At 41.4% G+C, this 15,655-nt stretch overlaps 1 protein-coding gene across 2 annotated transcripts in view; it reads right to left on the bottom strand.

The window, feature by feature from the left end:
* The window catches only part of LOC124864507 (synaptotagmin-C-like), a 56,385-nt gene extending 41,049 nt beyond the window's left edge, over window positions 1-15,336 (bottom strand). Inside the window, exons 1-3 of one of the 2 annotated variants that reach the window (XM_047359316.1) lie at window positions 14,520-15,336; window positions 6,161-6,414; window positions 3,324-3,686 (exon numbers count right to left, since the gene is read on the bottom strand). In XM_047359316.1, the coding sequence (XP_047215272.1) occupies window positions 3,324-3,474 (151 nt within the window). In that variant the 5' untranslated portion in view covers window positions 3,475-3,686; window positions 6,161-6,414; window positions 14,520-15,336. The remainder of the gene's footprint in view (window positions 1-3,323; window positions 3,687-6,160; window positions 6,415-14,519) is intronic. The other variant, XM_047359315.1, reaches the window with a different exon arrangement.
* Between the last annotated feature and the right edge of the window lie 319 nt (window positions 15,337-15,655).

Raw genomic sequence — 15,655 nt, 5'->3', positions numbered from 1 at the left:
CGAAGCATCCTGGGCCTCCATAAGACCTCAGCAGTGCCACAGGCTGATTGCCTCCATGCCACGCCGCATTGAAGCAGACATTTCTGCCGAAGGATTCCCGACCAAGTATTGAGTGCATAACTGTACATGATTATTTGAAAGTTGACGTTTTTTGTATTAAAAACACTTTTCTTTTATTGGTCGGATGAAATATGCTAATTTTGTGAGATAGGAATTTTGGGTTTTCATGAGCTGTATGCCAAAATCATCCGTATTAAGACAATAAAAGACCTGAAATATTTCAGTTAGTGTGCAATGAATCTAAAATATATGAATGTTAAATTTTCATCATTACATTATGGAAAATAATGAACTTTATCACAATATGCTAATTTTTTTAGAAGGACCTGTATGTTTTCTTAACTTAAAACTGCCTTTTATGAGCAGTGAACTTGCACTAATACATATACAGTTAAGCCCAGAATTATTCATACCCCTGCAAGAAGTAGGTTTAAAAATATTTTTATTAACCAAGAAGTTTGTCTCTAATGGCAAATGAGGCAGGCATATCTCAACTGATAATAAAACACAGCAAAATGGATATCAGTGCTGAGGAAAAAAATTTATTAGTTTTTCTTTACATGTTATTAAAAAAACGCAATGTTAAAAATTATTTAAACTGTTCTTATAAATCATTGGAAATATTTGTATTTAGCTTTACAGCAATCAAACCCCTCTTATAATTGCTGAGCAGCTTTTTGCATGTTTCTACTGGTATTTTAATGACTTATTTTCATTGATGATCTCAAAGGAGTTTGGAAGGCCTCCTTTCCATCACCCTAATCTTACTCCCTGGACAGATTCTCAATCAGATTCAAGCCATGAAAACGCTACTATTTATTCCAGTTGGATCGAACATGTTGATGAAATTAAAAAATTACTTTAAAACGAAATCTGCCTGGGGTATGAATAATTTTGTGATTAACTGTATATATAAATAACAGTGTCTGTATCCCTTTGGACATCTTAAAAGAAATGCAATGACTGTAACCATCGCAATTTCATTATACAACATGAATATTTCATGATCTGTTTTTCTGAGTCCTCATTGCTTCAAACAACCCTTAAACAGGAATGCTCCTCAGATCATCTGACTTGTCGTAGTTGCCACTCACCAGTTACTCGGTGTTGTTTTGTGATATGTCAATACTGATAACATATTTTTGATTATTATATTTGTTCTTTGATAAAAGAAATAAAAAAGGGTAGCATCCTTTTTTTGGAGTCGGAAAATGGTTTTTTAAATTATTTCCCCGGAGACTCCAAAGCTGTCTGTTAAGATCTATTATTCCCCCTCCAAGGGCACAGCATCTGTGGTCTTCCTGAATACACCGACCTGGAAATGAAAGCTATCTTTAGTTGTTTTCATAAGGTGGAAAATGTATTTGTATACATTCAAAGCAGCTCCATGAGGCAGCTCTAAATACATTTTGAAACATCTTGAGCAAACTGTATGCCCAGAAGGAAAGCTGTTTATTCTACAGGGAATGTTTGAGGTCTATTGCTGCTTCCTCCTCCACCATGACCATGAAACCACAATTTCATGGTCATAGATTTAAGGCTGAGCATAATCCATACCTAGCAACGGCTCGTGACTCGTTTGAAAGAAGCAGAAGCCAACTCTGACATGTTTAAAGCATGAACAAGAGTGTTTGATTAAACCCTAATTTTTCAGATACAGTTTCATTTTCTCCCTTTTATTGCACAAAAATGTGAGTGAACACATTTTCGTTCAGTCAGTTCTTTTTGATAAGAAAGCATTTCTTCATAGTAACTCCTTTGATTTAGTAAGATGTATGAGAAATCAAGGAGCCTCTCTCATGTGCTTATGGTTATTTAAAATAATAATAAGCCCAATTAAGCCCAGTAATTTTGGTGCAAGTTCACTGCTCATAAAAGCCAGTTAAGAAGACATATTAGTGATCATGATCACAGTACAGAAGCCAAATATGCACTAGTTTCCTCCTGTTCTCTGTGTTCACATAAAATGGTTATATGTTTTCTGATTCTGCTGTCAGATTGTTTAATATTTTTGTTGTTGTCTATAATAAATAAAATAGCACAAATCCTAGAAAAGCAGTTCACACCCAGTCCTTGGATTTAGATATCTTAGGTCTTAAAACCTCCAGAAAAATAATGTAGTACACTCGTTCTATTAAAAATAACTTTTAAACCCACAAAGCTTTTAAGACATCCTGGTCCAAAGGTTTTAACTCTTTTTTGCAAAACAATTTTTTCCAGAATTTTCTCTGTTTATATGGATTATATAGTAAAGCTCCCCCTCCCACACCTGTTGCTGTGAGCTACAAATTAAGCTCTGTGTGATGGATGAATGATTTATTTTGCACATTCCCCCTCCTTGTAAAACACACTCCAAAAAAACTCACAAAAGATCTCAAAAGACCTAAAAATATAAACAAGGGGGGAAAGTCTTTCAAATCAATTTCTAAACAATTGCTGATTACCATATAATTTGCTCCAAGGTCCACTCAGAGCATCACCACTTTGCCAAGGTCTGAAAAAAGTACCAAACTGCCTGCACTGGGTGCAAGGAAATTGGTTAGGAGGTTCAGGAGCAACCCTGGAACCATCAAGACTAAAGCCTAAAGTGTCACTATCCAGAGTGAAGACAGTTTTAAATCACTTTGAGATGGTGCTGATTAAGAAAGAAACTACTGTAAACCATAAGACTTTAGGAAACTAGAATTTGCAGCTGCTCTCATGGAAAAAACAAATATCTTCTTAAGAAAAAAGAAATATGGTCAGACAAGACAAAGTTTGTGCTGCTTGTTCACAATGACAAGCATGGTGGCAGCAGCATTATGCTGTGGAACTGTTTTGCTTGCACCATGCACAACGTGAATGAAAGAACGAAGGATGACCACATTGAAATTCTCCGGTTAAACTCAAATCACAGGTAGAGGGTTTAAACTCAGACACAGTGGGGTGTTCCAAGAGGGCAATGGACCCTAACATGTCAGAACTGTTTTATGGATAAAGCAGATTCATATTCAGCTTCTGAAAAGGCCACCACAAAACACTGACCTCAACACTTTTGGAGTTTATGGATCTTAAGCTGGGTCTGTGCCAAGACAACAACCAGTTTATATCAACTTCAACAATCCTGCCCAGAGGAGTGGTCAACATCCAGCCAGAATTACGCCAGTTGCTGATTTATGACTTGTAAAGTATGTGGAGAAAGACCTGGAAGAGACCCAATCTCTACAAGACTCATGAGATCAGTGTTAAAATGTTTCATGAGGACCTCCAGGTGTGTGGGATACCTGTGTCCAGCTGTCTGTTGCGGCCCCTCAGCAGGTAGCTGAACTCCTGGCACTGTTCGTTCTGGCTGTAACCCCTCTGAGTGTTGAAGCACAGCTCCTCCACCAGCATCAGCGCCTTCTTACACAGGTCTTCATCCCAGTCCCCCGACATGCTCCAATCCGCATCGCACTCCCACCGCAGCAGTCAGCCGATGGCAGCGCAGCCCTCGGCGCCCTCACCTATCGGACGGCCCCCTGCAGAAGTACAGAGCTGGCCCGTCCACCTTTTTACAAGGTGTCAGCTGAGAAAGACGATGCAGGAAGTACACGCAGGAATCAGCGGGGTGTCCTGGTGCTGATCACCGAGACCAGGGTGAGATGCCCCTGAAAGACATGAGGAGAGAGAAACTGGCTATGTGAATCTCAGGGCACAAATTAATTAATTAAAATATGAAGAGAAAACATTGACACCAGAACATAGATCTTATAGATCGCTGGCTTTGGGACATCAGGATTTATTCTGCAGTCTAATAATTTTCCTTTAGCCAAGGCACAAAGTTAACCTTTTCCCCTGTACAGACATGGTAAAAAATAAAATACGCCCTCTTTAAATTCTAAGGTTTTACATCTGAGGGCCTGAGAAAAAGGATGTGGTCCTAACTAAATTGTTAAATTAATTTAATTCTACCTCAAGCATGCAAAACAGAGCACAGCAGATTCCATTATTTATTAAACAAGATGAAGCCAAAATGAGAAAGCTATTTATGAAAAACCAAAGACGCCCCATGATTCAACAGCTTTTAAACCCAGGAATTTTGGCCTGCTCTTCTTTGTGGAACATTAATTGATTGTTTGTCGAACCCAGCTTGGGCCAACTCTTTTATTCTGGACCGATGGGATCACATTTGAGTCTAGAATACTTTGATATACAAAAGAGCTAATGGTCTACCCAATAACTGCATCCCCGAATCATCACCCCTCCACCCCCGTGCCTGACAGTTCATGTTTTTCTCCAAATATGGTGCTGTCCATTATGGTCAAACATCTCTCCTTTGGTCTCATCTGTCCAAACATAACTCCAGAAGTCCTGTCATTCATTCAAATGCAACTTTCCAAACCCAAGTCATGCAGCCAGATACCTTTAGAGTAAGGAGGCTTTCTCTTTCGACCACTCTCAACAAGTCGTATTCAGTCTTTTTCTATTTTCTTTTCTTCTTTTTTTGTCCTGTCGTGAACTTTGATATTTACCCTGCTGTGGCCCTCAGAGTCTGAGATGAATCTCTTTTTGTACATTCTCTGGACATTGCATGGTCTGACCTTGGGTTGTATTTGCTGGGAAACCAACATTAGCAGATGTTTAAAGTGACTTCCACTTGTGAATAATCTTTTTGCTCTGAAGAAACAGGAACTTTAAATACTTTGAAAACGTTTTTTTAAAGGCTTTACTAGACTGATGGGCAGCAACAGTTGCTTCTCTACAGTCATTGCTGATGTCTTTCTGTCTTGGCATTGTGTTAACATACACCTGTATGCTCTAGAGCTTCAGAACTGACAGAACCTCTGCTTTTACAAAGGCGGTCAATAAGGTACTTTAGAACATATGGAAGCATCAAGGGTGCACTTAGTTTTTCCACCTGAAGCGTTTTAGTTGTGGCTTCATCTTTGTAAGTAATGATTGTGTGGAATCTGCAGTGTGTTTGTGTACATTTGCAGTTCAATTTAAAGAATTTCAGAACCTGATAAAGACCAGACCATGGAATCAAAACAGGATCTACTTATTTCTTATCATGACTGTACTACTACATATGTTCAATTAGTGTTGTATACTATTTTTGCTTCTATTATTATTAACAAACGTCAAACACTATTGCCCATTGTGGGAGAAGGAGTGGAGGTGGTGGAGGATGGAGCAATATAAATACCTCGGTGTTCACCAGGACAACAGACTAGAGTGGAGATGCAACTGTGAAGCCATCTACAAGGGGAGACAAAGCAGACTGTACTTCTTAAGGAAGCTTAGGTCCTTCAGTGTTTGCAGCAAGATGCTGCGTATCTTCTATAAGTCTGTTGTGGAGTGTGATCTCTTCTGGAATCATCTGCTGGGGTAGCAGCATCAGAACCAGGCACTTAAAAAAGCTCAAAAAGCTGATAAAGAAGGCTGGCTCTGTTCTGGGGACTCCTCTAGAATCTCTGGAGAACATGAAGAACATTATGGAGAACTCTGAGCATCCTCTTCATGAGACTGTCCTACAACACCAGAGTGTCTTCAGTCAGAGGCTTCTTCAGATGTGCTGTAAGACAGACCGCTACAGGAGATCCTTCCGGCCCACAGCCATCAGCCTCTACAACAACTCTTTGAAGAAACCTGAATAATATGAGCTACAACAACATTTAATTTCCCTTTGGGGTGAATAAAGTATTTTTGAATTGAATTGAACTGGATTGAATTAAATATACTGCATATATATTTTACCTTATTTAAAGCCAGATTATTGAATCAACAGTTTGCACGCCTAATTTCACAGGGCATGTTGGCAATTATCTCCTGGGGCTGTAGTGATAGTTTTGATGTCTAAAACTGACCAGTAGTTTTCTGTAATTACACAGTAATTTACACAATTATAGGTTCTCTTGAGTCGTGTCTCTAAAATGCGTGGTGGAAGCACACTGAGCGTAAATAAAATGGGTACTGTGTCGTTTTTTTTCCTTGTTTAAAATGATCAGATGAATTTAATCATTTTTGCTAATTTGCTAAAGCAAAAAAAAAGCAATTTTAGACTGATTTTGAAAAGAAAAGCAATAATGAATGCATTAGGTTTTTTTAAACAGATGTGATAAAGTTACCATTTATTTTTTACCTTTTCTGGACTCAACTCTTGATGATGATGTTGGTCATTCTGAGACAGTTTCCTGGTGAATAAATTTGACAGAGGAGCAGGGACTTATGTCTCGCGTGCATAACCCTCGTTCTTCACTGCAAGGGGTAAACGAAGCTGCCCTTTAGCTCCAGCAGGACCTGTTGGCGGCAGTACCTGTTGGCATGGTCTTCCACCAATCTACGTAGACAGGAGGCTGACTTCTGAACGTTTGTGTGGAAGCCCTCCAATAGCACCTGAAAAACAATACAAACCAACCAATCAGAAGCAGGTAGAGCAAAAACAAAAAACAACAGAGACCAATAGGTTAAATGCTGCAAACTCCCGTAGACGTCAGAGTTTGACATGATCAGAAATGTAAAATGTGGCTCTCTTTTGTGAGGCCTTTTCTGTCCTTTCATCCAAGAGAAGCTGGTTTTCTTTAGTTCGTGGTCTTCATTTTTGATCCCATTCTGTCAAAATAAAAACAGGTCAACGCTAAAACGCTTCTCTTTCCCACAGTCTGTGCGCCTCCGGGGACCCGGACCAAATGTAATGCGTGTAAAGATCTGTCTAATTATACAAATCTGCTGGAAAAACATCCTTACACTGAGATAAAGTTCTGTCTAAAACTCCTGAGTCATCCTTCATTTCCTACTATTTTTCTTCCAAGCTGCTAGTCAGTCTTGTAATGTTTACAGTAATCTTAATCAGTAGATTATTAAAAATTCCTGCAAAAATTCCTGTGAAGCTGAATTTTGAGGGTTTTTTTGTTTTTTGGCTTTAAGCTATAATCATCAAACTGAACGGAAAAACATGGATGAAATATTTCACTCTTTGTGTAATGGATCTAGACGTATAAAGAAATGAGAGTTGCCTTGAGACCTTTGCACAGTCCTGTAAGCCCAGCAGGGGGAAAAATAAATCAGTGGTAAAACACAATGTTCATGATGAGAAGTCAGCTCAGTTCCCCACTCAGCTGTTTGTCCTTGTAAAGACCTATTTCTCAAGCAGGGTGACGTGTCAAACAGAAGCAGGACTATTGATCATCTGATGCATGTCGTTCTGTGAGATGTCAGAGTGGCACCTCCCTTGCAAAGTGGTCCTCGAGTATCCATCTGTCTTCTGTCTATCAATCAATCGCTGCATTAGGCAAAGACATATTTCACTCACTCAACAGGGTCCGAAACAAGAAGTGCTTCCACTCAATTTCTACTTTTCGTCTCAGTCAGTCTAGTCCATTTTAGCTGTCCATCTCAACAGAAGCCTGGTGCAGAAACATTAAAGGTTAAAGAATCAAAGCATCCATGCGAGAACAACATCCCCTCCTTTTCCACTAAGAAAACAAATGTGTTTGAGTGACTTAAGACCTAAGATATCTAAATCCAAGGACTGGGTGTCTGGCACGGAGGCTAGCTGCATCCAATGCCAGCTGGAGCATCGAGACAAAGAGGCAAAAATAAAAAGATTTAGGATAGATGGAGCAAAAACAGAAACGGAAGACAGAAAGGCGTTTAAAAATCTCACAGAAAGGCTGGTGGTAGTTTACTGCAAGCATACAGTATTTACAGAAAAAGAAATCGACTACTCATTTGAGTTGGTTAGCACCAAGCCCAGAAACACATGTTCTTTCTGCAGATATCAGAGCAACACTAAACCTGCCTTAGACGCTCCATTGACTGCCACTCAGCCTTGGATCAATACTTCCGGGGAATAAATACGCCACATCACGGAGCAGTCGCAGCAGCAGGGTCACCGTATGGCTGAGCAGCGGAGACAGGACGGTGTGCAAGGTCACCGTCTCATCAGTCTTCAAAAGTAGAAGAATCAACCACGTCCAATCACAGAAAAAAGGGTGAGATCCAATCAGATCATGAGCTGAGATCTTGACAGATAAAAAAGTATATAAAAAAGGGGGCACTTGCTGTTTGTGGAGAGATATAAATTCAAGGATGTATCAGGAGAAAGGAGGCTGCAAGTTCAAACCTCCACAGATGTCCTTGAGCGAGATGCTGAGCCCCCCCTTGCTCGCCGTTCCAGTTAAATCTCCCAGGATAGGAGCATTAGTTCAATGACTCATTTTTAAAGCTGAGTACAGCCATTACATCCAACCTTCCTGGTGATAAAGCAGATGAAACCTTTGTGTTTGTATCTCCTTTTGATGAGGGGATCATTCCTGCGCTTGCAAAGAAAGGACGATGATTCTCCTGAGTCTTATTGCTGAGACACACACTAATGAATATATATCTAGTATTGAACTCACTCCTTCAATTCTCTTTTCACACAGTAGTTCCAGACAGTTTTCTTCCTCATCGACCTGCAAATTTAATATAAATGTCAGAAGGCAGGTTTGTTAAGATACAAGGATCCACATTGGAAGTGACGGATTCACCTTCATGTTTTAGTTTTTTCCAAGTCCTAGCTCTCGTTGGAGCCAAATCTCATTGGACAGACAGAGAAAAGACAACATTGCCTTCGATCTAGACAACATCAAGGCTAAAAGCTGCAAATGTGTTCATATAAAGATAGCTCTTGATGCCTAAACAAGGTTAAAAGGTGGTTGGGGATGATCAAATGGACCAACGAAGTCTGACTTGTAATGTGTTATGGCCCTCGAAAGTCCAGTTTGCAGCATAAGGACTTGCCAACCTCAAACACCCATAAAAAGATGTCCAGGAACCAGAGTAAAGGATTTAAACTCATATAAATCTCCAAGAACCTGGATGGTCTTTGCAGGGTCTTAATAAGGTTGTCTTGAGCTCAACAATAACTCCTTGTCAGAGTTACATGTAGTAGAGCTCTCTCTGAGAGTCATGAGCCTGCACAGTTTTGCATAGAGACAATGGTGGCAAGAAGGGGAGAAACACATCTTGTGGAATGAGATTTTACCATTTTAGAACATGGTGACATTTTACCAGCAGGGAGAAGTCCAATACACCCTGCAGACGTTACTAGTGAAAAGGGTGTTAGGTTTTGTATGGCTATTTGCAGTGAATTTGAAGGGATTTGTTACCACCAGGCTTCTGTAGAACTTGATGACAAGCTGAGGAGGAAAATCTGCCATTTGAACCAGCTATGTAGAAACAGGGGTAGGCCTAAAAGAGCGACCCTAGAGGACTGGAACTGAACACGACTGGTTTTTGTGGTAAGATTTATAGAACATGGTAGAGAAATAAACTGCAACAGACTATATATGGATTATTTGTTGATTTGTCTGCTGTGAAAATGATGATTTGTTGATTTGTCTGCTGCACACCACCAGTTGCTGACCATGAAGACTTAAACTTCCAATTCCCAGATTCTGAATACGTTCTAAACTAAAGTATGGATCAAAACTGGACTAAATCATTTTTTTGCTAATTACAGGGCTGTAACGAGGTCTCATGAGAGAGGATCTCACGATATTAAATCACTGGCAAAACAAACCTAAGCCGTAATTAAAAGGCCTGGATGTGACGGTGACTACTTTCAACAAGCCGGTCAAATAAAGATCGAAAATCCAACTTGAGGGACAAAGTTTCATCCAGAGTGGTGGACAGGAACTTAGCTGACATACTACTGTATACTATCTATTCCTCTGGCGCAAAGTCCGTTGGACTAGATGAAAAGGTTTCAGAAGCTATGAAGAAGTGTTTTCTAAAGCCAACAAACCGAGCTCACTCCAAACGCACGTCTTTGTTTCAGCCCTCGTTTACAAATAATTGCAGCTTCTTGTAGGCACTAAACAAAAGGGTTATTTTGTAATGTTTGATTGGTTCTAGACATTTGATCACCTTAAGTTAAAAATTTAAAATATTTTCACGGGTCAAAGCTGAACTGGATGATTCTAAACTGAACAGAAGTTCTTTAAAACACAGTTTAAGATATATTGAACCTTTAATTTATTATTGAAAACAGGGAAAAGGAGAATTTCATTCTTATGTGGCATTATCACTACTTCAAGATATAGACAGGAATAAATACCACAACATATGGAGAAACCAAACCTAAACTGAATTTGAGAAATCACAAACGGTGAAAAAGGTTGTTTCATCTCATTGTCATGAACCCAGCACTATGTATTGTCTCGTCTTGTAAGCCAGATGAATCGTAAACCCTCTAAAGATCACAGATTCTTCAATACACATTTTATGATTTCTGATACAGGAAAACTGTTGACCTTTAGGTTTCATGATTGAAATCCTCAGTGATCAAGAAGAAGACAACTGTATTTTTTCTCTTGCTTCTTAAAGACGTTTCACGTCTCATCCAAGAGGCTTTTCCAGCCTTTTGGATGGGAGGTGAATGCACATAGGATTGTCATGTCCTGAATGACTGAGCATTTCCACCAGCGTTTTCAGAGCAGGTCCTACAGGGGGCGGAACCAGGGGAAGACCCAGAAATTTCTGAAGGGATTATATATTCTGTCTGGCCAAGGAACACCTTTGGATCCCCCAGAATGAGCTGGAGGGTGTTGCCAGGAAGAAGGATATCTGGGTTTTCCTTCAGGACCTGTTAACCCTGCGACCCGATCTCGGACAAGCGGAAGACGGACAGACGGACCCACAGTCCCAGACAGTCATGCTAGTCTAGGGCTCAGGACATAAGCCTGGTGGGAGCATCTCAGAGATCTTTCTGACCTCTTTTTCACATCGCATAGCTCCTAAATGGCTCCGCATTTACTTGATACTACATTAAAAGATCCTGATTTTTACACATGCTCTGAATGGACAAGCACCAGTGAACATCTCAGAACTTATTTAAATGCTTCTAGCAGATTCTTGGGACCTTGTGACCAGGGCTGACTGGTTGGGCCACATATGATGCTGAAAACTAATAGTGAGAGAGCTTTTCAGGAGTAGCAGCACATCTTAATGCTTTTGCTGAACTATTAATATGTAATAATGTTTAAAGTTTTTTGTTTATCTGTTGTGCTGCAATTTGTGATCTATACCTTGAATGTTGCTGTATAAATTAAATTTAATATCCTAACTTTCTTCATACTGACGGATGTTTCTGAATTTGCTGTAGCCAGCCATAATCTAATAACAAACTGTGGTTTTAATCCTGGGTCAAACAACCCTTGTTCGGATGTTAATTTTAAATTTGACTTTACAGCCTGCTTGGTTTAATATTTTTATTTGCTGCTCAATGAAATCGTCTTCGACCACCCTTCTTATTAACTTGTGCTCTCTATATTAAACTCCTACCGATAGGAATTACTGTTTATTGCTTAAACCTTAAATATTTTTACAGGAGAGAAGAAAAACACCTACATAATTACAAAACTGAGACAGGCAGATGGTTTTCTGTGTCAGAGCACAATGCTTTCTGTTGACAATAGGAAGCTAATCCATTGGTTTTACTTAATAGGATGTTTCATGCAGATCTCAGTGAACGTGCTCTCAGGTCCTCCTATCAGCTGCCTCCTTCCTTTCTTTGTTTTCATCTCTACCTGGAAGTCATCTTTAATTAAAGCTCTTGTTTGTATTGCTGTGTTATGTTTTCTTTTTTTAAATCTGTTCAATTTCACACGCCCCCATGTTTGCACTTTTAGGACAGCTTTCACATTAACTGTATTTCCTTTAAAAATGTGTCATTTCCAGTTTGCTGCACTGTACCGATGGGCAGCTTGGCGCTGTGACCTTTTCCTCCCTGGTCGTGACTTCCATGCCGTCTGCCTTTTGCTGCTACCCTGCTGGGCTCGTATCATGAGGCGTACCACTTCCAATCGATGTACTCATGTACCCTCGGATCACCCGCCATTCGTCAGATGTATCTCCGACTCACAAGGGTCGAGACCTTTCTTCTCCAGGACTGACGTATCCTCATTTTTTGCCTTGCATCACTTCCTTTTCAAGGGAACGGCGTTGCCTGGCTGAGACAATGCTATCATCACTCCTCTCTGTCCGCTCAGCTGTGACAGATTGATGCACTGGGGTAAACAGATAGGGCTGCTACCGCACAGCTTTTTGGTTACTCCAATGGAGCGGTGCCGTATTTCACAGGGACAAGAGACAGCGCCGCATGAGGGCCGAGACTGAGCGTGGAGATATTAATGCCTATTGACTCGAGGTAATAGCTTCGCCGAGCCTCAGCCTCAAGGTTGCTCCAATTTAGTCCGCTCTATAATAGGACCTGGACACAGCAAAAGAAAATATCTCCTCATGATCATATATCACTTTAAACATATGATCGAAAAACCCAGCTCATCCAAGGAGACTGTCGCCTTTTATGTGCACCTATTTCTGTCCCACATTTCTAAATGTTGCTGCTGAGGCTTTCACAGCTTCCCACTCTGAGCTTGTTGGAGCTGCAAGTCTCTAAATTATCCATAACACGGGGTGGGAAGGAGAAAGCAAGTGGCCAGCCAGGAACCCTGGGATACTGGTGCTGCTCTTTTCTGTCTCTTTCACAGCAAGCAGAGCTGCAGAACCAGACCTATTTACAGGCAAGGGGTTAAATGTGACTGAGTCTGCTTCAGTTTTTAGGTTTTAGCCCCACAGAGCAAAACTGTGTTGAGTAAATGTCAACAAGACAACATTGCCTGAAGTCTAAATAATGTGAAATGTGGTTTAAAAGTTAAAGATAAGAAATGTCAGTCGATGTCTAAACGTGGTTGAAAAGCTGTTGGTGTTGATCAACCAGGCCTTACTTGCAACATCTTTGATTAGATTAAATTTGGACATACAGGCTAAAAACGACTTAATGGAAGTACTGGCCAGCCTTAAATAGACATACAGGGTCAAGACTTTGCTGTGATGATGAAAAATAAGCGGATATGTATCTCAGCAAGATTTTCAGGGACTCCGCGGGCTCCTTGCTGCATGTAGTAAACCTATCTGAGTGTTTTGGCATGGAAACAATGAATGGAGACAAGGTTGGTCAAGGTGAAGTCTGTGTCCTGAACCACCAGTCATCTGCAGTCAGCATGACTTCATCTGGTAAAATACGTTTGTGCCAGCAGGGTTTCATTCCTGTGCCTGAAGGCTGGTGTCCTGCATGTTTTAGATGTTTTCCTCATTTATCAGAGCAGATCTGAATGAAATGCATGTCGGATAAGAGTCAGTTTGTCTAAGCTTTGCTTTTCTTGGTGTTTGTTTATGAGTAGGATGGGGTGGGAGATGGCTATCATCTGTTGTGGTGAAGAATTTAATGGTCCATCCAAGTTCTAACCCTCACCTGTGATCAGCAGATATGGATTGTGACCAAAACAACAAAATCCCAGATACAAGTGGCTGCAATTAGGTTCCTCTGTAGGTTGGCTGGATGCCCCCTTAGAATTAGTGCAGGACGTTCTGTGATCCAGGGGTGGGGCTCAGATTAGCTGCTTGTCCACATCAAAAGGAGTCAGCTGAGGTGTTTTCGAACATCTGATCAGGATTCCATCTATTTGGCTTCCTTTGAAAGTTAGCCAGGCACACCTCTATGTGACGAAACCCCCAGGCAGACCCAGAACCTGCTGGAAGGACTACATTTCCCTTCTGTCCTACTGAACGCCTTAGGATCCCCCAGGATGGATGGATGGATGGATGGATGGATGGATGGATGGACGGATGGATGGATGGATGGATGGATCGATCGATCAATCGATCGATGGATGGATGTTCATTGCCAGGCCTCTGGAGAACCTGATGATATAGTATGCTGGGGAAGTAAAGCAGCCGTTTCAATCAGCTGTGTTGGAGCAGGGACACGTCTAAAACATGCAGGTTCTGACCCTCCAGGACCAGAACAAGACAGCACTGATTTGTTTGGCACCTGGTAGAAAAAAATAAATGGTCATAAAGCAACACTATCCATACACACACACACACACACACACACACACACTTCATTTTTCATCTGCAGCTTTAAGAGTCTGTGGGACAGTTATATTTTAAATATGATCTTCCTCGGTGGAGGAACTCCAGCTCTGAAGGTGATGGAGGTTGAGTAGGGAGTGGAGGCTGTGGGGGTGTGGGATTACGCACGTCTTACGCACGTCAACCTGCCTTGTGTGTGTGTGTTTTCTGCGTGCTCGGGCGCGCACCCCGCCGTCTGTACGTCCTACATCCAATCTCATTCCCTTAGAAATACAACAAATAATACAAAAAAAGTGAAATCACTGTTTACAGCAAGGATGTTACAAAAAACTACAGCCTACAGGCGACCCGTTGTAGATACCTGGGATGTATGTGGAGGCAAAATGCAACACGGATGCACAAATAATAGGCTAAACATTAAATATTGATGGAAAACAGCCACATGCGGCTGGATTCAGGGATCCCATTGAGCAGTGCGGAGATGCAGGAACCAAAGGAGGCTGAGGAGCGTCGAGGAGCAGGAATCAGAGACGCGGATGTTTAACAGGAGCGACCGAAAAGCGAGCATCTTCCCCTACCTTTCTGCGTCGGAGGAACCGCTGGGCTCCTGCTCCTTCCCCCCTCTCTCTCCTCCGCTGTTTTCTCAGATGCGACGCTCGTAAAGGGACATTCCGCACCTCTCTTCTATACATCTGGCCATCTCTCCGGGCAGGAATCGCTGAAGGCAGACTGAGAGGGAGAAATGAACAATATGATCCCCGTCTCCCCTCCCCTCTTCTGCCTCTCGGTTTCCCCTGTCCTTCTCTTATATTTCCATCCCCTCCTTGTGTTTTTTCCTCCTGTCCCCTCCCTCTCACTCTCCCTCGTTTGCTTGCTGCCTCTCCTTCTTTTTCACCCTGTGCTCTGAATACTAATATTCCGTCTCTCCCCTCTCTGCCTGTACTAAAGACATACTGATGTATGTGGGGCGTGTATAGGAGACGGGAGAGAGAGGCGGTTTGTGAGTGCTCCTGCTGCTGTGTGTGTGTTTTAGTGGAAAATGGTCTCTGGATCTCGTCCGGGATCTTGTTTGGTCCTATTAGAGCTGTGATTAGATAATAATCCTCCTGCAGATGCCCCCGGAGGGGTGATGGTTGGTGTGTTGGATATGCAGGTAAAATGTTGTGTGGGATGAGAAGTGGAGGATGAGGAGGGGATGGTGGGTCACTGTTTGTTCGGCTGGGAGCCAGAAAAAGACACGGCTTTGTGCTTGTTTGTGTCTGTGCTGGTGGGAAACCTCAACAAGACGAGCTGAGGATAGACACAGGCAAAGATCTAGTTAGAAGAAGACAAGGTCTGATTAGAGTCATGATTTGATCATGGTCCTCCTGGTGGCCTTGAAGAAGCAGAGAGGGGGGGTGGGCACATAAAGATGCTCTGGTGTTTTAACATCACCGGCTGCACTGTTGAAGCAGGTGGAAGCATTGCATCACAGTGTTTGCTTTGTAAAGTGGCATCCTTCTCCTGAATTTGGACACCTAGCAAAAATAATTTAAGGTACTGTAAAAAAGTGAAGTATTTCTTTTATTTTTGCTTTTTAGTCACACTTAAATGTTTCACATCATGAAAGAGTTTCTAATACCAAACAGAAATAACCTAAATAAATACAAAGTGCAGTTTTTAAATGATGATTTCATTTGTCATGGGAAAAAAAGGTTTCCAAACAGCACAACCC

Source organism: Girardinichthys multiradiatus, chromosome Y, assembly GCF_021462225.1.
Source record: "Girardinichthys multiradiatus isolate DD_20200921_A chromosome Y, DD_fGirMul_XY1, whole genome shotgun sequence".
Lineage (NCBI taxonomy): Eukaryota > Metazoa > Chordata > Actinopteri > Cyprinodontiformes > Goodeidae > Girardinichthys > Girardinichthys multiradiatus.
Note: the sequence above shows the minus strand (reverse complement) of the source record. Positions and strands in the feature narration are given on the sequence as shown.